Source organism: Martes martes, assembly GCF_963455335.1.
Source record: "Martes martes genome assembly, chromosome: 15".
Classification (NCBI taxonomy): domain Eukaryota; kingdom Metazoa; phylum Chordata; class Mammalia; order Carnivora; family Mustelidae; genus Martes; species Martes martes.
In genome coordinates this window covers 33,104,487-33,130,662 of record NC_137903.1, presented here as the reverse complement: position 1 = coordinate 33,130,662, position 26,176 = coordinate 33,104,487, and the positions used below count along the sequence as shown (strand labels likewise).

The following is a 26,176-nucleotide window of genomic DNA, read 5'->3' as shown; positions in this document are numbered from 1 at the left end:
ATTATCACCCCCTACACCCCTGCCCCTGCTGCCCCAGAGGTTAGTGAAGCTATCCTTGTTACAATCCATTCAAATTCCTAAATATTCTACAATGTCTGGTTTTAAAAAGTAAGCATTTCAGAATCCCACAAATTCTTCCCCTCTGCCTAAAGAAGTTCGTATCAAATGGATGGATTTTTTTTTTTTAATGTCAAAGAAAAGAAAGAGAGATGGGATATGTGTGTACATTATCATCTAACTCCTGCTTTGCTACCCTGAGGTCGGGATGTATGCCAAAGTAATGCATATCTACCTTTTGTCAGGGAAAGGGGCCTCAGCTTTTGTTAAATTCTCAGATGAGTTCAAGACAATGAATGTAGGTTGGATGGTGGGAATACTTCAAGACCATAAAGCATGATGATGGGCCATTGCTGGCCTGCCACGGGAAGTGCCAGTGGGCTTGTCACCGACCAGGGCAAGCTAGCAAGGCCGGCCTCCTCACAGAGAGTCCCCAGGAAAGATCCTGGAGAGGCTGAAGGCATGAGGGAATAATTAAGGCTGCAGAAATAAGCCAAATAGTGACCATCACCCAACAATGGAGCACCCTCTAAAGAGTCATTCTAATTCTGCTATCTTTATGAAGTTTCTAGCTAGATTTAAAAATAGCATGTTATGTTTGTTGGGCCCTCACTGTTACACTTCTTACCATTTACCTTGTTCTGAGGTATGGGCTTTGACAAGAACTCCATCAGTGTCAAGTCACTTAATAAGAGTGTTCATTCACCTATTTGTGAAGTAAGAATGAGCCCAGATGTGCTTATCCTTCTACAAATGATGGCTTGATGGCTGGGTAAGACTAACACCTGCAAAAGCGCTTGGAGATCTTTTCTAAGGACGGGGAACAGGGACTGCGTTTTACTCACCGCATAACAACCAACTGATGATCATTAAAGATTTGTTAAATGAATTAAAAAATTCATTGTTAATTCATTTAATTAATAGTATATGGCAATAATGATCCCACTGATATCATTTGGAAATGCCAGTATAACTTGATAAAGGCAGGAGTCACCAATTCAAACACTAGCTGGAAATATACATATGATCTAAGATTTTGAGAATCATTGTCAAGAAGTTAGTTTCAAAGACATTTTGTATGATGTTATTAACATTTTGCATATGTATAATGTACCAAATGTTATCCCATTTTGTGGTGATTTCAAAAATTAATTACATCTTTAAATTAAAAATAACTTTTATTATATTTCTTATTACAAAGAAATACAGATTACTGACATATTTTAGCATGATTTTATTTATCCAGGAGATAAACTTCTCTCCAGAGAAATGCATCTCTTGGTTGATACTTATAATATAAATCAACAAGAAAAAAAGTACTCAAAAGAAATCTGCCGTGCCTTAACATAGTTGCCATCCTTTTACAGAAGACAGACACCTAGACCTTGGAAATTTAATTTAAGGTAATACTATGGACATCACACTTAAAATCTCAAACTACCTCCATTTCTACCAAAAAACAGACAACACCAATTATCTTACATTCTGATCAATCACATGCAAACACTCACATGGGACTTAAAAATATCACACATGTATGAATAAATAACTAAGTAAAAACATTATCTGATCATCAACAGACACTGCGTTTAGATGCAGAAAGAAACCCGCAGCACAAGAACAAAATAGTGACAGTTCCGCATGCTCAGAGAGGCCAGATGAAAATCCCCTGCTACAGAACAGAGTCAGGAGCCTTTCTGAAGGCAGCTTTGTGCGTATAAAATAAGCTCCTGGTTCCGGGATGCTGAACTGCCTGCAGCCCAGCTCATCACATCTTAGGTAAGGGAGCCCCATATCATCCACAGTATAAAAGAACCATTTGAGAAAAAAATGAATTTCATTACTTTTCTTATTACTTACCCTCTTGCCCAGCAAGAGGGTATCCGCATGAAAAGGAAAAATTATTTAAAAAGCTAAAAAACGTACTATTCTTTAAAAAAAAAAAAAAGAATTTTGCTTGTAAGATATTTATCTTTTGGAGCTTCTATACCCTCAGTTGGAGTATTGACATTAAAATCACATTGACAGAGAATCACACTGATCTAGAGAATTACCTGGCTTATCTTTACAGGAAGCCAAATGACATGCCTCAAGGACTCGGGTCTCCCCTGCCCACCCCCCGCCCCACTGTTCTACATAAATGACCAGGAGACCCCACTAGAGACAATTAGCTAAGAGGCAGGCATCAGAAGACCAGCTGCTCTCGAAGCCACATCCGCAGCTTTCATAGAGACTGCATCATAGTGAGAGACCCCACAGAAAGCCATGCCCCCCTGAACCTGGTTTGAAGCAAGAGCTCCCTGGTACAGTTGATTCCCAAGGAACCCTCTTCACTTCTTCAGGTCCTGTCAACAGCACCCTACTTTTCTCTCCAACCCTCATTCCCAACCATTGGAGAATGACGCCTCCCTCTGCCGCTGTGAGGGGACGCAGCATCAGGTAGGAAATACAGTAGCTACTTTGGAAAAGGGTACTTTGAAGACGGGTCCCCATTCTGGGGAGTCTTGCAGTCAGATCCTGCCTTACAGGGCCTGGAACAAGGAAAAACTTCTCTCTGTGAAAAGGCAGCTGACACTGCCCTTCCACCACCGCAGAAGAGACATTTCAGGGACTGGATTTCTCAGATACCCTCCACTCACCTGGTGAATTTGTCTCATTTCCAACGTGACAAAAAAGGGATGGCTAACATATATATAAGGTCCTCTAGCCTGCTCGCTGGAACGGACGCAGAGACCAGCTCTTACAGCACAGAACAGGCTCGTGGTGGTGCAGCCCTCTCACTTGGAAACAAGTCTGAAGAGGTGCCATTTGCGTTCCAGAAAAGAACAGGCAGCCAGGGATACAATCGCAGGTAGGAAGTTAAAGGCTGAAAAGGAACAAGACTGGCCAACTGGGGTCACACCCAGCAAAGAGATCATACAAACTGATCGGGTCAGGCTGTTAGATGTTTTGAGGCACAGGGCACTTAAGTTTTCCCGTGTAACACATATTCCCATTAGGCATGAGGGGAAGAAAAGTAATGTTTTTTCTAGGCCTCATTTTGGTGGCCTCAAATGTCCAATCCCAGCTTAACTTCCTGATAGAGCCCCCGTGGGGCTGCCATCAACAGCCTTGTAGTAGATCCTGGAGGGGTCTGGCTTCAACCTTTACATCATCAGCAAAGCGGTGTGAGGGACGCCGAAGAGTGCCTGTGCACAGCCAACCCCGTCTCTGCCTACGAGCCAGAGAGAGAAAGCAATTATGCCACTGCCAAAATAAAATCAAAGTGAAGCAGAACCCCTCCCCCACCCTCGCGCTGCTCCCCCACTGCCCACAGCCCCACCTCCGCACACATGCACGGACCCTCAGTTGTGCGGGCACACACCCCTTTACCCTTTAACAAACTCCAACAGTACAGTCACAGGCTCCTTTCCCTGAGAAACCAACCTTTGTAACCATGTTGGACCGGGCACTAAGCTATACACCCAAGATAGGAGGTAGAAGCTGCAGGAAATCCTGTGGTAAAAGGAGAGCACGTAGGCTACTATCAGCCGAAAGACCATGCTGAGCAAATGGCTTTGCAGTCGGGGGCTACTTGGCTTCTGAGGAGGGTCTCTACGGTTGTAGCTATCCCAGACCTTCTGAAATTCGTCAGAGCACACAAATCATAAACTGATTTCCCATAAACTGAGACCGAGTGTTTTGTGAGGAATTCCTCCCCCTAGAGGAGTGCTTCTCAAGCGTCAATTAAATGTGCATGGAATCACTTGGTCATCCTATTTAAGGTGGCGATTCTGATTCAGGGACCCCGTGATGAGGCCCCAGAGGCTGCATGTCTAAGGAGCTCCTGCTCTTTGCCAGGCTGACACGAATGAGGCGTGAGGCAGTGACACAGTTCCACCCATATTTCCTGTCCCAGAAGTTAAATGTCATTTCATTCTGTTGACTGTAAGCTCTTTAGAAACAGGCGGGTCATGTTTTAGAAGGAACAGCCCACTAAATTCTAAGAGATCTCCATACTTTTTCCTTTATGATAATGAGTTACATGTGGTTAACGGGATTCATAGTATGGTTCGGGCAAAGGTAATTTTTTCTTAATTCTTGTAGAGGCATCAAAAAGTACACACAACTTCTACTGAAGTTCACGTGCCTTCCATAACGTCCTTCCCATCTTTCCCAGAAGGTGGTGGAAGAGAGCCATGCCCGTACCAAGGACTCCGGTCGCGCGGCCAACTGGCTTTGGCTCCTCTGAGGCCCAATCATGGAGCAGCAGGAGACAGTTTCAGAGGTAGGGGAGTGGGTGGAGAACACAACCCAAAATACAAAACAAAAAACCCAGAAGGCTTCTGATAGGTTCAAGTTACTCAACATTTTTATTTACCCATTCTACACACACACACACACACATACACACACACACACACAGAAAAGCACATTTCAAATACAGTTATACACACCTTATGTGGCTCTGAGTGGCATATTTTGATATCAATGTGACCAGATTAAATCAGAATGCTGGTAAGGACTCACATTCCTTTTTCACCAGAGCTGTGCCTAGGAAATCGATTTGCAGGATAACTCTAGTACGTGACTTCCCAACTCAGTCCATTCCCTTCAACCATTTCCAACCCCCTCCAAGGGGCACAGCTGGTGATCAGTCTTTCGCTCTTGCCACAGTAAAACCATTACCATATCAGAACGAGTGGATTTTGTTATTTCAACACAATAAAAAAAAATGTATGCAAGCAATATCAAGTACAAAAACACTGAGTTGATAAATATTGGTCCTAGATCCCCAGTGAAAGGCTGACGGGAAAGAATACCTTTGCCAACTCTTAAGATCAATTTTTAAATGCAAAATTTCCTTTGTATTTTTATTTATTAGATTTTATGAATAAAAGCCAAACCCATGGCAGACTGAAAACAGCAGCATTAGCCACTGCTCTATCCTGTGACAGGGAAGCTGAGGACACAAAAGTTTCATCAGCAGACAGTGAAAGGGAAAAATCCTGCTTAGAAGTGGGAGGAATGAACGCAGGTAGAGGTAATAATTTCTGGCTTTGAGGAGGTATTTCCTTCACCAAGTTTACAAAATATCACACAGAAATGAAATTCAACCTTCGTTTTCTACAAAATGATGAGAATTTGGCTGCTACTCTTAAAAGAAATGTCTACTAAAAATCAGTAAGTACAGAATTTCCCCCCGAAAAAAAGGTAAAGTGTTTACTTCCTTTCTTTGTAGGACACATGCAACAGACAGAAAATTACAATAATATGCCTATATTACTAACTGGTAGAATTAGAAAAGAGATGGTCAGATTGCAAGACCCTACTGGAGTCCATCAGTCAGTCAGTCAGTGTACAGACTCGCCCAGGGCCTGCCAGTCGGTAAGCATGTGGATGCTACTAGATACAGTCTTCTGGACATTATGCATCCATATTAAATTCCTGGACATACTTCGGATGACCGAATCACCTCTCTGGGAAGTCAGAGATCCATCCTGCCAATGTCACAACCTGGCTCAAGTGTTAGATATTTTTCAATCTAAAATACTTTAAAACATGACCATATCAAAATACATGCTAGGAAAACTGGGTAAATTGAGCAAATTTCTTGAAAACAAAAACAACATGGCTTCTGAACTCAGGAGAAACAATGAATGTCTGTAAGGCTGTGTAACGCAGATATAGTATAGTTCTCCGCATCATTAGACATTCTTCCCTCTCTCCTTTCGCTACCCCAAGCACCAATGAATTTCTCCAGAACCTAGACCTCCTACTCAGAGAAAAACTGTAAGATGAATTTATTTTCAAAGTTATGTCACGTTTCTTGAGAATACAGGTGCCTCTGCAGATCCATTTGTGGGTTGCAAAGAGGAACACCAGAACCTCAAAGGAAACACTTGTCCGTTCAGCCTGGGAACACAGACACGTATTCCTAATTCTAACTCCTTGGGGGAGAAACAAACAAACAAACAAAGAAACCCCGAGACAGTAAGATAGGGCAGACCCCTACACAATGCATGTTTTAAAGATTTTCTAGTTCTACTTTGCAGCTGAATGTAAAACAATCCCGTTATCAAAACAAAACCAAAGACAATACAGATTAATAACGAAATTCTAATTTGAGGATTAAGAGACAAGCGAAGCTAGTTCTCTAAATCTGCTTCAGATTCCTCTTTCAAGTGTGTCACAAAATTCATCACTCAGTTTCCAAGCAACAAAATAAAATATACAGGGATTTTCCTTTCCCCGTTTACTGAATTAAATAATGTAATAAATGAAATGCTAAAGCCTTCACCTATTTCTCCCACAATGAAACCAAAAGCCTTAGCAAAAGGTGCCCCGGAATCCATCCTTTCTTTGTAGAATCTGCGACGTAGACATAACTACAGCAGGGTGCAGATGCTACCGATACACATTCCAGTAAGCAAGGAAGAGGAGCATAGAAAAGATAGAAAGTAGAACTTCTCTAAAATTTGGAGGAAGAGCTCTATGCCATTCTGTATCCTCCTGGCTTCTTCCTGCAGAAACATCTCTGGAGGGCTCTTGCTCTAGAACTGGAGAATGCTACAGTGAAGTTTATTTTCTGGTGTGCCCCTGAGACTAAAAAGACTACCTCAGGCTCCTCTTTTGGGATAAGCAAACTAGTACAGGGAGGAGGGTGAGAAAATGAGGAGCAGGCTGAGGGCCACATGAACATCCCGGTGACCTGTGGCTCCGGCCGCGGTTTACAACAGGATAACACAATGCTCACGAGTTAGAAAATCCTCCTCTCACTAAGAATATGCACAGCCCAAATCCAAAGTCTTTGGATCAAAATGCTCCTGCTTGTCATTCCTTAGCTCTGAATGATTCTTACGGCACACGGTGGGGAAAAAACTGAATGAATAATCATTTGGGCTAAGAGTGCTGCCAGCCAAGGAAGGTTAGATGAAGCCATCTTGTAAAAGCACCCCACATGCCACCTAGACCACATCTCATTCTCACCAGGAGGGGGAGGATTCTCACCTGCCACCCCTCTTCAGTCTGAAGGAATCTGAACTCCACTTCAATGCCCACAGTTACAGACTCAATGTGTTGCTCATTCACAAAAATTCATTTATTATAAATTATATACCCTGTCTCTAAAAATAACCTTCTTCAGGGCAACGACCTTTTCTTCTACTTCTATGTACCCGATCACCATCAGCGCCCCCACTCAGCCTGAAGCCCCGCAAAGACACCATGTACCCAGAATATCGTGGACAAACAGGAACAGCAGGTTAGATGCACTGAGGACCAGAAGCTGGCAAGCAGCCACTGGAAACACTGTAATGTCCTACTCTACTTGGGACTTAAGAATGAAGGGGGGCACCTGGGTGGCTCAGTGGGTTAAGCCTCTGCCTTTGGCTCAGGTCATGATCTCAGGGTCCTGGGATCGAGCCCCGCATTGGGCTCTCTGCTCAGTCAGGAGCCTGCTTCCCTCCCTCCCTCCCTCCCTCTGCCTGCAGCTCTGCCTACTTGTGATCTCATTCTCTCTGGGTCAAATAAATAAATAAAAAATCTTAAAAAAAAAAAAAAAGAATGAAGGACTCAAGGTCACAAGTCAGCTGCCTGTGATGATAACCTTTATATCCTACTGGTTTTATCTCTGTGCCTTTATCCAGAGTGCTACACTCCCAGCTATTACCCGAGGACACTTCCTCACCCAGCGATTTGTTCCACATCACCCTGCAGTGTAGAAAGTTAAAGATGGAACGAGAACCCAGAGTAACCCTCTAAAACACAGCAGCCTGCCTTCAAGGGGGTCATGTGGTGTAATACTGTCATCTGCTCAGACGTCTAACTCTAGAGAATCGTCCTTTCAGAGCCAAAAGGAATTCAGAATTCTTGGGTTGATGATCTGTCCAAGGAACCAGTCCAAGTATTTCTCCCCACAGCTAACCTTGAATATGAATCAGAATCTTCAGGGAAGTTATTTCAATGCATACATGTCCAGACCCCAACCCCAGAGGTTCTGAGTTCATATTAAGCCTGGAGTGGACTGGAGCATGTATGTGCTTCAAAAATTCTAAAGAGGATTCTAATGAGTGCTCCTGGATGAGAACCATGAGAAAAGGTCTTCTATTACCAAACAAAAAGACCCTTAGCAAATAGGTCACTTGCTCTCACTGGTTTCCTCTGAAAGACAATTGGTAACTTTAAGGTAGCGACTCATTCCCTCGCTTTTAAAAATCTCATGAGCAAACTGACTTCTCTCTCAGAAACTGCACATATATTCATGTTTTATGTACAGAACTGGCGGGGGGGGGGGCACCAAGGGGCACCAAGAATCCCCTGCTCTAAATGTTTCCTGGTTAACCCTACAGAGAAAATAAAATGACAAAAGTGAATAGGCAATTCCAGGTAATTAAGAGCTAGACCCCTCAGGGTCCCAAAGACTCCTGGACACCAACATGAAATAAAAGAATACACCAGTGACAGAGAGTAAATTCATGGCCAGGTCTTTCCACATTTAGGGGGAAAAAAAAACCACACACACACACACATACAACTTTGCTCATGCAAAATTTTTTTAAGGTAGAGAGGAGAGTGTTGAACATTACAGGAAAATAAAAAGCTCTAGTGAACTCTTCTCTGCAACCTGCCCTGAGCAATTCCAGTGTCAGTGGTGACTCTTTAATCTCTGTCCTTCTAAACAGCTCCAGAGGTCACTGGCCTCGGCAGGAAAGGTGCTGTGGCTGGCAAAGCTGGGAGCCACTGACAAAAGGTATGACCTTCCTACGAGAGCCCTGCAAGAGCTAGAGAACATCCTATTCTCCTAAACCTCATTCCACAGCTGCCAGAAAGACCCATGTCTCGCTCCTGAAGTGAATAATACCAACCGAGATATTTCGCACATCACTGGGCCCAAGTCCCCCAGAGCCTCACAGACTTAGCACTGGCTCTCATGAAAGGAGGCACGAGCTCTCACCCTATGTCCACTTGCAGGCCCCAGAGCATCTGTGCATGGTCTGCAGCCTGGGCTGACCCTTTCAGGACCTGGCTTGAGGGGAAAGGAGAGGGGAAAGAAAAAAAGCTCCCCCAGTCTGGATCCATTGAGGCCCCCTGCAGAGAGCACCAACAGAGCCTAGACTGCTCTCTTGCCAACCACCCCTTCCCTCCTCAACAGACACCACGATGACAATGCCATGCATCACACTGGACGATCCAAAGGGCAGGTGAGCAAGGGGGGAACAAAGCAGGCAAGTAAGGACTGTAAGTAAAGCACACCTCGAAGAGACAAGAGTGAAGGAAAAATGGGCTTCTGTCTCCCCCTCCGCCCCGCCCCCCACTTTACCAACACAAGGACGTGAGGAGTTTAGACACCAGGGACAAGAACCAAGTCTATGCGGCAGGCTTAACCTCAGACCCAGCTATGCTAAGCACCCAGGGGAGTGTATCCTTTTTCCTCCTCCTCCAGACCACCCCAACTGAGGACGTGTCCTAAAACACCCGCTGGTCAAATCGCCCCTGGGTGGGGACATGTTTCACTCTGGAGAACCGCTAAGATTGGTCTGGAAACACATGAGCTCACGTTCTGTGTTAAGATCCATGGTGGGGTGTTGGGGGTGGGGGCTGAAAGTTAAATGACTCCTTGGTGCTTAGTGACAAGGGCAGGAGGCCAAGCCTGGAGGGGACACACGGTTACACCACCGGAATGCTGACTTGGGTCTTCGGCTGGTCGGCCCCTTCTTGCGTGTCCAGGGCACGGAGAGGGCTGAGGGGCTTGAGGGGCCGGCTCCCAACACTGTAATTTCTTGGACGCCTTATTGTATTCGAACTGGACAGAGGCGTAAAGCTGTTCCTTCTCATCCTTACAGGGGTTTGGTTCTTGGGGAAGTTGTTCTGATTGGAAATGGAGGGACACCACACAAATGAAAGCCAAGCCAAAAGCTCACTCAAAAAGGTTAAATAATGCTTGTAACCACAACAGTTTCCTCCACTCCTGTTCCTCTGCAGACAGAGTCTCTTCTAAGACATGGGCCATGGCCTTAGCCCTAGTCCCAGGAAACTAAGGGTTGTAGAAGGAGCAGCTCCTTGAGCATCATATTCCAAAGGAGGAAGGAGGACCCACAAAAGGAAGGGGCTTACTTAAGATCACACAGGGCATCAGGACAGACCTAGAAATAAACCCTATACCTCTTGACCCCACCTTATAGGCTCTTCTGGGTCCTACTTTCTAAAGGGAGCACTCCCGGGGGGCGGGGGGGGAGAATCTGTATTTGACTTCGGCCAAACACTTCCCAAATTTAACTGATTTCCAGGAGCCAACTTTCAAGGTTAAGACTCACGAAAGAGGGACTAATTTTAAAAAGCAGTAATTCCAACATCTCTTCCTTTTCGAAATAAGCAGACTACATAGGGCATGAGTTCTGGATGTGTTCCCCTTTTGTACATAAACAAAACCCCAGTCTTGTGATGTCAAAGGTTCAAAGACTCAAGGTGGCAGGGAGCCTGCATGTTCATCTGGGGAAAGTACTTACGGTTGGCTTGTCGCGGTGCGTGTTCACAGCCTCCACATTGAGTTTAATGGTTTCCACTTTACATCCTGAGGAAGCAGAGGAAAGAGAAAGCCTTCAGGAAAAAAGCTCCAAGGAAAATTCCTTAGTTCAGTATGGAAAACATACCATAAAAGAATGTATATATTTCTATATATACATATATCCTTTTTTAAAAGATTTTATTCATTTATTAGAGAGAGATGCAGAGCACGAGCAAGGGGAGGGGCAGAGGGAGAAGCAGGCTCCCCATTGAACAGGGAGCCTGATGTGGGACTCAATCCCAGGACCCGGAGATCGTGACCTGAGCTGAAGCAGACACTTAACTGACTGAGCCACCCAGGTGCCCCCATACATCCTTTTAAAAACGGAAAGCACTGATGGAATTTCCCTGCTATACAGGGATGATAAAGTTGAACTTCCAGACAAACTTCAGAGAAAAATCAAATAGCCTGACTTTCTTCAACCCCCACCTCCTGCCCAGCTGCTAAGATCATAGTTACCGTAGGCCACAGGAGTAAGTTTGAAGATGGTATGAAGGGGACACCTCAAATATGGTAGCTCATCTGAAAAGAGAAAGACCAGGTGAGAGATGTCTCTTAGTACTATGGACTAAGGTCAAGTTAGCGGGAGAATCTAAGGAGCTCATGAGTTTTCTCCACCCTGACCTAGAATTGTACAGTTCCTCCCCTAAACCCCAGACAATTAATAGGATGGCCACCAAAGAAGCTGCCCACGCTACTAAGAGGCTAAGGAAGGAAAGCAAGCCATTTTAGATCCTTCCATGCAGGCAAAACAGGAGTGAGTAGCCAGCACCCGGTGGAAGGGAAGATTGTGGCCCACCTGGGTGTACCCAAGGCCCACGTGCAGGCTGCCCAGCAGCTCAGCTAGATCAGGAAGGGAAGGGAAGGGTCCGAAAAGCCAGCAACTTCCTTATGGCTTTACCCAGAAACTGTCCTATGATGAATCCAAAGGATAAAGGTTCTTCTAAGACACCACCCTCCTTGGAGTCAAATAACAAGCCGCGAACATTCAACCACTTTTCTGATCCTGCCAGGAGGGATGGCTGAACACTGGCCCTTTAGCCAAGCAGGATTAAGGAGCTCCAGCAGCGGCTACTCTCCACTGGGGGCTTTTGTACCAAAGGGGTCAATTCAGCGAGTAGTTGGCCCAGTGGCTGCTAGGAGCCCCACAATGCTGTCCGAAGAATGCACCCGACTCTGAGTGGAAGAGGGGGAGGCTCTGTTGCCCGGGATCCTTGCACCACCCCTAGTCCAGCCCTCTCCCCATGAATGTGTCTCCTGGCCCTTCCCTCAAATGTCACCTGCACCCTTATCCAAGAAGTAGGCCAGCAGGCAGCGCATGACAGCCTGGTGGGAGATGACGAGGACGTTGCCCTGACGCTCCAGCTCCATGATGACAGGCTCCAGCCGCTGCACGAGGTCCTGGTACGACTGTGGGGGAAGTGAGGCCGACTGGTAGGGGGCCAGGCACAGGCTGGCAGCCAAGTCGGTGGCTGGCTCCGGAGTCAGGAGGCTACTTCTCCTTCTTCCCCAGCTGGCTTTCCTCCTGGAGGGTCAGCGACTTTGTGTCGCCTGCTAACTACCCCCAGCCCCACGATCTCTTGAGAATTCTCAGACCTTTCAAGAGCAACATTCAGATCGAGAAAGCTACAGGTCAAAAAGAGGAAATGTGAACTCAGCCTGTGTCTTTTTTCCTTCCCACAGACAAACAGGCAGCACATGAGGCAACAAGAGGCTCCTAGGGGTTTCCTGGACCTCTGCCATTGGTTTTAGTTACCTGGGCCTCCCATGGCTCTAGACTACAAAGGCCCTCAGGCCAGCGAACAGCCTCAAATGCGCAAGATGACAGGGAGATCATTCACACCCCACAGACTGACTCAGGGGCCTACACCTGCTTGGGTCAGGGTGGGACTGAGAGTGTGGAACGAAAAAAGAAGTAAAAAAGAAGATGCTCATTCTACAATTAATCAACACACAAGACATCCTGTCACCCTTTTCCCCGGAGATCTTAATGAGATGTTCAACTGTCTAAGCTGAATTAAACACACTGTGACCCAAAGTCGGAGGACAAAACTACACTATGGTTTGACTACCCTTTCTAGACCCAACACATCCCATTTAATCCTTTCCCCAAATTAAAGCTAAACCCCCAGCCTCTGCTGGGGCAGTCGCCCCACCTGAGGGGAAATCTCACCTCCCCACCAGGGTACCGGTACAGGTATTTCTCTTGATCTCGAAGCGCGAACTCGTCTGGGTACTGCTTCTCAATCTGCGCATAGGTCATCTCCTCACACACGCCCTGCAGGGAGCCACACCGGCTGCAGGAGGGAGGGCGACACACACGCCCCCACCCCAACACACACAACGGAGGCGACACTAAGGAATCCTGGCTTCTTACTATGTGCCCAGCATTGTGCTAGGTCCTGGCCTGTAGTGCCACCGACGGGCCCCGGTGGCTGGGACGGGCAGGGGGAGAGCCACTGCACAGGGGACATGGGTTCTCGAGCTTACGCTGCCACTTGCTCCAACTACTTCAGAGAAGTTAAAAGGTCCAAGAAAAGTCAGCAGGATAAGGGGAACAGGAAGCGGAGAAGAAGGAGAAACTGAAGGGACTAGAGAATTCTTGCAGAAGGCATAAAAAGGTACAGAGAAAGAAAAGAAAAAAAAAATGCCTGCTTTTGTGCTCAAGGACAGAGAAAGCCAAGAAAAAATTTGGAAAGGAATTTTCCAGAAGAGCTGACAAATGACCTAAGCAGAAAGTAAAGAAGTGAGTTGTTATCTGTTTCTTTTACCCGGGAGAAAAATATCCAAAGGAACAAAATGGAGCCGCACTGTCCCCAGATGCCAGAGGCGCTAGGTCCCAGATTGGTCTGGGCCCGTCCCTGGCACAGGAGCTCAAACAGGCAGGAAACCCTGACTAGGATGCAATTGTTCCCACCCCCCCCCCACTAGAATTACTACCTGGTAGTTCTGGTTTTCTAGATAAAACTCCCCATATTGTGATCTCTGAGAGTTCCTGTCTGAATAAGACTTACTGGCTTTGTAGCCACCAGAACTCCTACTCACAGCATCGATCTCATTCAGAATCTTCCACTGCTCATAGGTCACACCCAGGGATTCAGCGGTTTGGATAGTCCTCTTTAGCTGGCTTGTCCACACTTTGAGGTCTGCTATCTCCTGTTCCTCCAGAAACTTCCTTAGAGCCTGGGCAAACTGGGGTCAGAGATTAAAAATTTTAAAAGGAGAGAAACACGTGCACACGTGCACATATAGACACACACACACAATTGTTAACTTGGCCTATAAGGAACAACGTGTAGGACCACGTCAAAATCCAGAAGGTGCTACACAGTTCTGATAAACCCAAGAGGAAATGAACTTCCCCTGGAGCATCCTGTGCTGTGCTCGGCACACAAGTTGTGCCCAATAAACATCTGACAGTTGAGTGAACAGCAGGAGGGGTTCCTAGTTACCACATTACAGCACAGCCAGAACTGGTGGACAAGAGGAGGTCTTCAGCATTTGCTTGATTATCTGAAACCACAGCCTCAGCCCCAGCGGGACTGAGGAAGAAGTGAGGGGATAAGAGAGATGACCTCTACCATGCTCTTTCTCCAACTCTAAGCCTGGGAAGTCCAGCCTGCTGCCAAGCGCCTCACCTGTTTTCCCCGCACTGAGAGGCCAGAGTCACCCCCAATCTTCCCCAAGAGGTTGAACTCGCTCTCTCCATGCCGGCAAAGGTAAATGGTGCGAGGCTGCACATGGATATTCATGAGGTAGTAGACTATCTTGCTCTGGATGTAGTCCTGGACTCTGTTGACTAAAAATCGCTGGCCCACATTTATCACCTTGATGAAAGAGAGATCCCTGGGACAGAGAAGGAGAAAAGAGAATCCCTGGGAATGAAAATCTGAGGATAACAGCGGGAAGGGAAGGATTCCCATAATTACTTGTGGGCTTGAGGTAGCTCTTCCTCCTCTCCTGTCAGAGCCAACCCACATTTAAGGAACCAACTGGTTAGAGACACATCACACCTCAGACCCAAGATGAAGTAAGATGTCCCAAACTTCAGCCAGCCTACCATTTCTTCAGTGCCCATACTGTGCCGAGTAGTGTAGAGAAGTAGGATATGAAGGATCGAGGCTTTCCGTCAAGGGTTTGACGAGGTGACCTGACAATTTTGCTAACCCTGGAGTCTGGTGAGAAGCACAACCCCTATCCGGGGCGGTCAAGAGCTGGCCGGGGAATGGCACTGCCGGTGGGGAGGGCAGCAGGCAGCAGAACCTTAGAGATCTCTACAGGTCCCCTGCATCTGCCTAATCATGCCTCTCTCAGGGGTACGTCTGCAGTGGTTGCCTCGTCAATTTTTCTCATTGTAAAAATGATCAATACTAATTGAATTTAATTTTTTAAAAAATGATGAATGCTTATTCCAAAAAATTTTCAAATAAAGGTAGAATGATGCAAATAAAAATCACCCAAACCCTACCATCAGAAATACTATCTATAAACACCCACCCACACACACACACACACACACACACACACACACATTATTCTAGAATGTTTTTCTATATAGGACTTCTATGTAGAAGAATATACAATTACACCATTTCTAGAACAGTGGTTTTCAATCTCTATATCAAGGAACACCTCCAAACACTAACATTATGGGCAATCTACTTGAAGGAATTGAAAGACTCAAACATGGGACACCTGGGTGGCTCAGTTGGTTAAGCAGCTGCCTTTGGCTCAGGTCAGGTCATGATCCCAGCATCCTGGGATCGAGTTCCACATCGGGCTCCTTGCTCAGCAGGGAGCCTGCTTCTCCCTCCGCCTCTGCCTGCTATTCTGTCTGCCTGTGCTCGCTCTCTCTCTCTCTCTCTGACAAATAAGTAAATAAAATTAAAAAAAAAAAAAAAGACTCAAACATGAAGCAGACCTCTAACAATGGAACAGTGAGCTATGCACACTTATCTTGCCATCTCTTTGGCTGCGGGGCTGTATCTCACTCAAACACAGCTGTTAACTGTGTAGCCACATTCTCCAGGTTTCTGTGTGTACACACCTTTCTTCAACATGGACTTGACATTTTACTATGGCTCTTATACCTCAGGCACATCAAGTTAACCCATACTGCATACCACACTGCCAAGAGACACTACCCCAGTAATAATGGCTAGCACCAATCAGACATTTCTGATGAGCCAGGCATGTTCTTAAGGACTTTACATGCTTTATATATATATGTATACATATGCACATACACGTATATGTACATACATATACATATTTCATATATATTTTCATGTTTGTTACACATTTTTACTTTACTTTATCTATTTGTATTATAAGTATCATATATATACAACCTCATACATACATCGTATATACATATAACGTACATGTATCTATACATGTAACTTATGGTTTATGTAAACATATTTCTATATTATGTTACTCTTTTCATTTTAATATAAATATACTTATATACTAATAGATGTGTTACAGAATATATATATATATATATACACACACACACACAATAAACTTTAAAAACTGATCAAAAGCCGAAGACACATCTCTGAGGGATATCCTACAACATCCTAGATTAGAACTATTTGATTTTGCTCCCTGGGGACACCTGGCAATGTCTGAAAACATTCTGGCTCATCGCAGGTTGGGAGTATTATTGTATCTGGTGGGTGGAGGCCAGGAGTGCTGCTCAAATCGTACGGTGCACAGGCAGCCCCCAACGGCCGTGATAAAGAATTAGCCAGCACAGCATGTCAGCCATGTGGAGACTGAGAAATCTCGTTGTAGAGAACAGAAAGGAAGAACTGATGCTAAAAACACTTCACTGTTCAAGTGTAAGATGCAGCCTACATGGCTGCTACAAATCCACTCATTTCTCTGGCATGACGCAAACATGACAGGTCCGGTGGTCGGAGGAAAGTTTGAGGTCAGAGGGAGAAAGGCCCTCTTCTCCAATAAGACCCCTGCCTCAGGCCCTTCAAACCATGGCCTTAAACCTTACTTGTCATAGTTGTCTGGGTCAAGGGGTTGATAGGTGACTTTGTAGCACTCAATTCTCTTTAGGAAGTCCTCCATCACATTCTCCCTGTTCCTTTCAGGGTAGTCAGGGCTCGACACCTTTACCTCCTAGAATCATAGGGAGAGTAGGGCCTGGTCAGAGGTGTGCCCTTAACAGCCCTCCTGCAAACAGCCAATGCTAAATAAAGAGAAGGAAGTGCATAGAAGGGCCCTTTCACTGGAGCTGTTGGCAATCCCCGTTCACTGAGTGCCCCCTCCCTGTCCTGTGACCCTGGCAACCAAGAAAGGAAAGACAACTGGGCAGTCATGTGCCTGCCCTTGGCTGAAGGACTGAGGCACTCACATAGCTCAAACTACTCCTAGGCCCCAATCCCTTTATGTGCCCTGCTGGGAACACAGAATGGGCTTCAATTTCTCCGTACGACCACTCAGAATAGGGTGCTTGATCTGATGCATGCCTGACTTGGACCAGATGCCCCTTCTTAGATGCTTCAGAGTCCCACATTGCTAGGAGAGCACTACTATGACACCATGTCTACACAGCACAGTACAACCCATCAAATGGGCATTGGTTTATACCATGACCATACAAGGCACAAGGTACTCAGTGCACAGAGCACTGACCTGAGTGTAAAGGTAGTGGGACGGATGACCTTCCTACGTAGTGGTCCTGACAGAGAGTGAAGAGGCTGATCTACTCTGAGGACAGCCTTAGGTCTTAGTATCCAGCTGGTACCCAGAACACAGGGCCAAAGCCACGGTCTAAGTCTTGGGTTCCATTCAACAGCTCATTCTAACTTTATTCCTCAGAACTTCAGTTTCTTCTGCCAAGGGAAGACTGTAGAAGTATGAAATGGTGCTCTGGCAGATCAAAAAGATCACGCTGCACTGTTGAATGTGTCCATTTCTTTCTTTCATTGCCCAGCTGACTCTCCCCACTCACCCACCCACCCACACACAATACAAGGCAGAAAGGACAGGGAGGTGATGGTATGCAGGCGTGTCACCCACCAGGATGTTGGCAGCAATGACATCAGGATCATCGCAGACAGATTCCACAAAAAACACCTAGCCAGGGAGAGAAGGCAGTGACAAATGAGTCCAAAGTGCCCAGGCTGCTCATTAACAGCCTGTGCTCACACCTGCCCCACCATGGCCACCACATTCCCCAGGATTTTCTTTCATGAAAGTGGCCTTCAAGGCCTCTTCATTGAAAAATAGCTCTTACCACATCCCCAGGGCCTTGGACATACAGGCTAAGGGGCTGAGAAAGGACCTGAAAGAAAACACTCAAGGACTAGGGGTATTCCCCACGAGAGGAAAGGACAGCCAAGCCTGTCCTCACTCACTAGAGTCAAACAGACCCTCACGTCCCTCCTGACTCCCCACCTCCACTCATCCCTTTCCTCCAGCGGGGAGTCAAAGCCTACCTTGAAGGAGTTCTCCTTGGCAAAGCTCAAAATCATGTCCCTTCTCTCCCTAGTGGTATTGGTGGCATCGAACACCTGGGGAGAGAGGCCGCGAAGCAGATGAGGGGGCCGAGAGAACTGGAATCCCACCAAGGCACACCCGATGGAAGGCTGTGCAGTCTCCTGGGCGGAGATCAGGATGGGGAAGAGGCAGGAAAGGCTCACCGCGATCTGCCCGCTCTCCTCAGTGAGATATGCCTTCACGTCTTCTAGCGCCACCAGAGCACACTGTCTGCCACGAGAACAGAGGACACCAGCGAGAATGGTGCCAGACCAAGTGCAGGCACAGCCAGAGACATGAACAGCTGGGTTGCTGGAGGAGTCACATCCCTGCCCGCTGAAGTTTTCCCAGTGATCAAAATTTCCCCCTAACTAGACTTTCCAACTTCCAGTTTTTAGACTGTTTAGACAGTTTTTAGACTGTCCTATATCTTTCCCCTTCCCCACGCATATGAAGTATCTCTCTATAGGTTTACCCTAAACATACATGCTTCTCCCTGAGCCTGTTCTTCTACCTACCCAAGCCCAACATGACCTGTCCACCAAATAATCTTCGTTAAAATCTCCAGAGGATATTTACTGAAAGGAAAACCAAGCCCTGCCACATCTAGTCTTGTGATGGCAGAGAAAGAGCAGGCTGGGAGGTCAGGCCTAAGAAGACTCACTTGCGGATCTTCATGGCCTCCTCATTGTCGTGCCGGAAGAAGTCGTAGGACTTATAGGACTTGACTGCTTCACGCCGATATACCCCAAGATTAAACACTGCAGATGACACCAACAGCCTTCAGTAGTGAAACAATACAAAGGCCCCACCAAAGGAGACTTCTTGGTCTAATGGCAGGGTGGCCAAGGAAATGAAAAAAAAGCACCATGGTATGTTGGGAATGATACCAGATTAAGAGTCAAGTTAGACTCAAGTTCAGACATATTAGTCCTTGAACAAGTCTTAAACTGTCTGAGTTTCAATTTCCTCAGCCACTTTGGCTACTTCACAGGAGTACTGCTAGGATTAGACAAGATGATCTCTATGGAGGTAAAGCCCTATACCATCAAAGGCACGCTGTTAAATCTAGGCCAGTCTACCCAGGCCAAGAGGAAACAAGTCGTAAACGGGGAATAAATCCAGCAAATCAGGAATCTACCACTATTTCTGCCAGGAGCACACCGTAATCGTGATGCCAAGGAGAAGAGTTCTTCCGGAGGCCTGGGAGGCCCAAGAACTAATCATTTCCCTTCCCAAGGAATAAATAACCTGCACCTACCTTTGGTGGGCACCCCAATCCAGTTGAGGTACCGTGTGAGTTTCTTGGATACATAGGTTTTGCCTCGGGCTGGCAAGCCGATCATAACAATGAGAGTTGGGGAGTTGGTCATGTAAGACGCCCACGCTAGAGGGGAAAGAGAACAGAACTGAATGGCTAGAAGCTGTGGAAGGTTCGTGCACTGGGCTAGTAACATCATTTAATAACCTCATTTAATCTTTCTACACCTCAGCAAAGCCAGGGAAAGACTGGGATGGCATATAGAGGAGCTATCAGTCCAATCTCCTAAAAGAGAACTAAAAGGTCATGTAAATTTCCAAGAAGTACCCAAGCCAAGACACTACTTCCCCACACTTGCAAAGTTTCCACAGAGGTGTGTGGAGGAAAAAGTGGAAAGGATTAGAAAGATAAGAACCACAGCACCTTCCTTAACATAAGAATGTCTAATAACACAAGAACTTATAGCTGTGGAGGCACGCCTTAGGCCTGGAGCTTCTCCAGTGATGAGCCAGCTACAAAAGGTCCAACAGAGATTCTATCCCGAGGATCCCATCTATCCCTTCAGAGCCATGGGCAAGAGCTAGCTTGCCCAGTATAAAAAGAGCCTGGTCTCCAGCTGTTTTGGCTTTTGTGCTCAGGACACAAGCTTAAGTCCGAATTTCTAAACCACAGTGAGATTCAGACTGTGGCAAAGCCTATTTACTTGACACAAGTTCTGACAAGGCCCCTCAGGAAGCTTCACGGTAAAGCTAGCCCGCAAAGCATCCTGGCCAGCCGGCCTCAACAGCCGTCTGAAAGCAACACATTCAGAAGCAGGAACAGTCACTGGCCCGTCCTTCCTTACGAAACTTATTTCAGGAATGCTCATGAATGGAGATAGGGCTCAGTGGACAGATGGGGAAAACTGGATAGTCAAAGGTCAGGTGACTTGCCTAAGGACACAGGACGAGTCACAGCAGAGCTGGCACTAGAAGCCAGAGCCTATGCTCCCTCCGCAGCTTGCTTACAGGGGCGGGCTCCTCCCGGCCCATTCTGCCACAGAGGAGCGGTGGGACGGGGTCTCCACTGCTGCCAGCTACTTCCCTGGGGACTGGACCCAACCGACGTTGGGTAGGAGGACCCAGGCTCTGCAAGCTCCTGTGAGAGGAGGGCCTGCCCGGGGATGAGAAACGGAAAGAGCCACCTTTGCTTTCCACTTCCCCACACTGTTTTCCCGAAGGGGCCCTGCTGGGTGCCACTGCTTCTCGGCTCTGGGACAAGGTGGCCCCGTAAGGCTAAGAAACAATTCAGTAAAACTGAGGTAGTTGCATAGTAAAGTCCCTTTTCAACAGATCTCACTGGAGAAGTGAGCAGAAGGGCCTGAGTAGAGGACAGATCTCAGAAGGAAGAGAGTTTCCTAGGGGTGTTGGGCAAGAAGTACCCAGAAACCAAAGAGTGGCCCCAAGTGGTGAGGGAGGAGTGGATGCCCAGACTTGGGGCCAGAGGACTTGGCCTTTAGTCCTTCACCCGCTGAGCACATGGACAATTCCTGGGCCTGGGCAGGGACTCTTCCAAAGCAGGCAAGGAGCAAGATAAGTGATTTTCATCTGTGTCCAAATAGGGAACACAAGGGCAGGGCTGCAGCCTCAGCTGATAAGAACCCCTGATCTCTGACCCTCAACAGGTCTGCCTGGATACGGCTGCTCGCCTTTCAGTAGTAAAATCCTCCCGAGTCTTCACTTTCTCCAGCTCGGAACCACGCTCTGCTTAATCCCCCATGATCTGCCTCATTACCTGCACTTCTGGGGCAGCTTTGTCCACAACTTCCAGCCCATTAGGCGCTTCCCCCAAAGGTCCCCTGACCCTTCCTAAAGCTAAAAAAGAACTGATGCTTGGAAGCTGCTCTGAAGCTAAACAGGGGACCAGCTGCTGCATGTTTACCCAACTGGATAGAGAATGCTAAGAGCAAAAGAAAACAGGGGTCTCTAAGGACACCCCAAGGCACCACACCTCTCATCTCTGGGCTTCTCATGTTCCAGAGTACAAAACTAAAACACACTTCCTATCTCAAACCACAGGGTTGACAAAATTAGGAACCTTCTGTCCTGCCTGTTACAAAACAAAACCACTACCACCTTAATTTGAAGAGTAGATAGTCCAAGCTGGTTAATTTCAAAGACAATGTAACATATCCCTCAGCATATAATGGAGAGCTGTTTCAATCCTGAAATTCTCTCCTACCTTCTTTAAATAAGATTTAACTCACTTTCTCAATCTTAAATTTATTCTCCCTCAGGAACATACTTAGAGGAATTGAGGGCTTGATAACTTCCTTCCTACAAACAGAAACACCCAAACCCAGGGTAGTGAAGAGCTTGGCCCACGATTCCACAGTACAAAGTCAAGGTCAGAGCTCTGACCTGACTCTCGGTTTCATGACTGCCCCATCAGTCCCAGCCACCAGCTCTTGTCAGCACCTGGCCAAGGGAGTGTTGTGATAAGTATGACTAAGTTTTCTAATCTAATCCTGAAAGGTGGTCTAGTAGTAGTACTAGTAGTAGTGATTCCCAGCATGGTAGTACTAGTAGTAGTAGTTCCCGGCCTTTTCATGAACAAGGCCTTCTTCCACAATTTGTTCTAAATAGGCCCGATACTTTTTAAACATGCAGTGGTCATAAAGCTGCTAATTATCTCCTGCTATTTGTCTATAGGCATGAAATATCCAAGTTCTGTGGCTAAACACTGAGAAAGTTCATGTTTTAGTGAACCAGTGCAGCTATAGCTGACAATGCCCAATTTCTATCCATGCACTTTGAAATATTAAAAGTAGCTACCAATACAGAACTTTTTAGGAGAATAAATTTGTAATGTTGATCAACACAGAGCTCCTCTGATTCCTTCTGTAGGAAAAGCTGCTAGTGCAAAAACACTAAGATATACAGGCAAGGACGCTCCTGCAGCATTGCTTGTGAAGGTGGAAAACCTAAAACAGGGCAAATGTCCATCGGGGGAGGCTGGAATATCCATAGAATGCAATACTACACAGAAAGAGCTAAATGTGGATTTATAGACACACCCAAAAAAAAAGCCCTCCACAATATAATGAGTTTAAAAAAAAAAAAAAGGAGGAAAATAGCGGAACAGAATATGTACAGTGTGAACCTATTTTCACTAACAGAATACACCAGGAAATATTGCAAAGAATAAACTTAACAGGGACAGGAGAAATTGTGAGAGATTTTTTTTTCTACTTGTTACTTCTCTCTGTTTTGTTTGAATTTTTCATGAACATGTACTGCTTTTATAATTGGGAAAAGCACATGAGAGCTTGTCTGTTTCAGACCTGCTCAAAATCTCAAAGGATAAAAGAAACAAAGAAAAGCATGTACACACTCACCCCTGTCCCCACCTGCCTAACTCCTGAGGTGCTTTTAAGATGCCCAGAAACCGGTCATCTGAGCACCTTACAGGCACCTAGGCCAGCAACCACCCATCACCCCCGTCCCTGGAGCAGTTGAAGTTCCAGTAATGCTCCTTTGGAGGTTCTGGCTCCCTGAAGTCCTTCGCCAGTCCTCCAGCTCGGGCACATCCCAGAGTGGAGCCAGGCAACTCAGGTGTAACTGGCAGCAAGGGGATAGTGGCTGAGCTATTAATAAAGCAACCACTGGGTATGAGCGGGAAGTGGGCAGGGGAGCCTGCTCCAACATAAGGGCCAGCAACGGAGAGAAGGAAATAAACTAACACGCATCTTCACGACTGTATTTCTCCTTTGACTTCGGCTACAGCAGTCTCCCAGTCCAACCCACGAGGGGAGAAGAGAAAGGGGCAGATAAATGAATGATGGTGGAGTCAGGACAACCCCCCCACCCCATGCTCCCAGTAGGGGAGAAGAGAGTGGAGCTTGGAGAGGAGAAATCAGAGTGCAGAGTCTAGAGGATAGAAAGGAGACCTGGGATTACTGCCTCCTTGACTAGCAAGAGCCCTCAAGGCAGAAAAACTGCAGAAGAGTGTGAATGACACGGAGTAGGTCTCTCTGGAGAATACAGCTGACGCTGGGCACTGTGCAGCCTGTGTCACCACCTGCTCTCTGTACTCTTTTGGATCAAGTGTCCCAATAACATGAATGCACCTCACTTTAGTGCTCCCAAACCTGGGTTAGGATACTGTCGAGCAAGAGGAGAAAACATTCTTTACTGAAAATCTAATTTTTCTTAGGTCTCTTATAAATAGTGAGCTCCCAGTATAGCATTTACAATATAATTCCATTTATATGCAATATATTCCATTTATATGCAATGAAAAGTCACCGGGGGGGGGGGGGGAAATATACTTTAGCTCTATAAACATTCTTCTAAGTGCTTTCCTATATTTACTCATTTACACATTTAATTCTCACATTACTCTGGGGGAAGATAATATTAATAATATTAATATCCCCATTTTATAAATAAGCAAACTAAAGCACAGAGAGGATAAGCATCTTATTCAAGGCACACAGCTAGGAAGGAGTAAAACCAGGGCAGTCTGACTCCAAGGCTGCACTCAAACATCGTGCTATACTAGTTATCTCCCATAGGATAATTTTCCTCAGTACCTGGCTTCCTGCCCTGGCAGAGAAAGGAGACCCTAAACATACAGGTGTGCCAACCCCAGTATCACATCCAAAAAGCTGCCTCTGTTGCCACGCAAAACCCAGCAAGCTTCATCAGTGCTAGATGAAAAGAGATTATCGTTAATCATGAGACTGACAAGGACATAACATCAAGGTCGAGACTCTGGGGAAAGCTTTGAACATGACACGATTCCAGGTCTCATGCTGGCTGGCTGTTTCCACCTGCTATATACATGACCAATGAAGTGAGAACTGACTGACAGGGTTCCAAAGGAAAGGTGCATCTGGAAGCAAGGGCAAGGGTTAGCATTCCTTGAGGTACCCCCAGAACTGTAGGGGTCAGTTGCCCAGGACTTTTTGCCCATACAAGCTACAATGAGGGTTAGGAATGCAGGTGCCAGGGAAGAAGAAATGATGCTTTATTTCTCTGCAAACCCACCTGCCATCTCTGTCTAAAGGCTCTGGTGAAACCTGTCCCTAGAGAAATGTACCTGCAGGAAAAACAGCTTGCAAAATGCAAAGGCTAACCCTGAGGGAAAGCAGGGGGCCCAAGGCAGAGTGAGAGGTCAGATGGCAGACCTAACTCCCACAGAGGCCTGCTGAAATGAACTCCTACTGGCTCTTCCCTGCAATTTCTGCAGTGAGCTGCACCTTCACAAAATGTAGCCCCCCAGGTAAAGGGAAACTGTTAACAGTATCAGCCCTAAGTAATTCCTGCGCCTGCCACTCTGCCTTAATCACTGAGTGGGTAACTTTCAACATCAGTCGAGTGTGCAGGTCTCCCCACGAGACAGTCAAAGAAAGCAGTAAGAAAACGTGGGGATATACCAGCAGTCTTGCCCCAGTGACAGACATTTCACAGGGCCTACTTGTTTCGCACAAGAAATTCCCCTTGTAGACTTGGTTTTAATTCCCATGTCGAAGAATTCTCTCTCACTCCCACCAAGCATCAAAGTCTAGGATTACAACTATATTCCTAAGATAAAATCCTGGGAGGGAGCAGCCCCTCCTCTTTCCCCAGACTCACAACATTTCTTCTCTGCCATTCGAAGATTGGAGGCCTTGGTTTCATAGCTGTTGTTGTTCTGTTCTGATGAAGATGCAGTATTCCCAGACATGGCAGCTCCTCGGTAGATGTCTGAAAGGGACAAAAGGAATGTAAGGAAGGAGACATCCCTCCAAACACTCAGTGAAGAGGACAGGTGTGGTAGAAATGAAAGAATCCTGGGCCAAGAGTCAAGTCCAGCCCTTTCGCTCAGAGTTAATAGCTACATGCCCTTTGATAGTCCTCCCAAGCCCTGTTTCCTCATCTATAGACTGAGTTGCAGTAGAACCTTGCCTTTTTAATGCTGACTTAGGAGTTACATTCACATAAATTAGCTCCTTCAATCCTTCTAATAATCCTTCCATAACTAATTTTCTGCTACCACTGTTACTTTCACCCAATTTACAGGTTGAAAAGCTAAGTTTGATCAAATCAGGTGGCTTATCCAAGTTCCTTCCTGACCTCAGATTCTGGCTTAAAAAGCTGGGAAGAGTATTGGCAGAAGTGGGGGATGAGATGGGTTGCAAACAGATCGAGTTCATTATCATAAAGTCACCGCAGTCCAGTGGCAGGAATTCAGTCCTGGCAAATATGGGAGAAGTGAGGAAATCCCAAACATGTTCCCTGAAGGAAAAACTGTAACTGGACCCCGTGACGACCCTAGCATGTCACCATCTCTCCTCGAGTGTTCCCATTCTCCAAGCCCTTGCTCTGCACCCTCTTCCCATCTATCCCTCGGTTCACAGTCTGTAGGAACACCGGGGCGCAAAGAGGTGGTAAATAACTTCCCCAAGGTCACCTGCTGAGTAAGAAGTCCTGACTCGAACCGGGGTGGGATAGCCTTGTGCTCAACGCCGCACACCCAGACAAGGGGCTCGTGAGGACCGAAGGTCCTGCTGCTTCAAGGACCTTGCACTGTTCTTCCACTGACCACACAAATCCTCCAACCCAACCACCAGACGCCGCTCCCGGTGCCTGAACGTCCGCACTCCCAGCAATGCCGGCACTTCCCCGAAAACTGCAAAGCATCACCACCCCGCACCTCATCCGGGTGTACGCAGGCCCCCTCCTCCCGCTCGCCCCGGCCCTTCCAGGCGCCGTACAGCCACCGCTCACCCTACGATCCCTCCTAAGCTCCCTCCCGACAGTGGCCCCGGCACTCGTCCCGTTAGG

The 26,176-nt window shown here is 46.6% G+C and overlaps 1 protein-coding gene across 4 annotated transcripts; it reads right to left on the bottom strand.

Annotated features, from left to right (window-relative positions):
- Positions 1–1,219: 1,219 nt before the first annotated feature.
- PFKFB2 (6-phosphofructo-2-kinase/fructose-2,6-biphosphatase 2) lies at positions 1,220–26,176 on the bottom strand. 4 transcript variants are annotated; one of them, XM_080824980.1, is made up of 16 exons: positions 26,120–26,176; positions 24,986–25,096; positions 19,368–19,493; positions 18,771–18,867; positions 18,271–18,337; positions 18,067–18,141; positions 17,648–17,704; positions 16,620–16,744; positions 14,242–14,449; positions 13,649–13,795; positions 12,777–12,881; positions 11,884–12,013; positions 11,063–11,125; positions 10,545–10,609; positions 9,715–9,906; positions 1,220–3,271 (listed from the first exon to the last, which is right to left on the bottom strand). In XM_080824980.1, exons 2-16 carry the CDS (start codon positions 25,074–25,076, stop codon positions 3,212–3,214), a joined length of 1,608 nt encoding a protein of 535 aa, XP_080681106.1. In that variant the 5' UTR covers positions 25,077–25,096; positions 26,120–26,176; the 3' UTR covers positions 1,220–3,211. The 4 variants fall into 4 exon arrangements, with proteins under 4 accessions (XP_080681106.1, XP_080681107.1, XP_080681108.1 ...); XM_080824982.1 differs by lacking the exon at positions 9,715–9,906 and adding an exon at positions 3,484–3,552 and having other exon boundaries at positions 1,283–3,271; XM_080824981.1 differs by lacking the exon at positions 9,715–9,906 and having other exon boundaries at positions 1,281–3,271.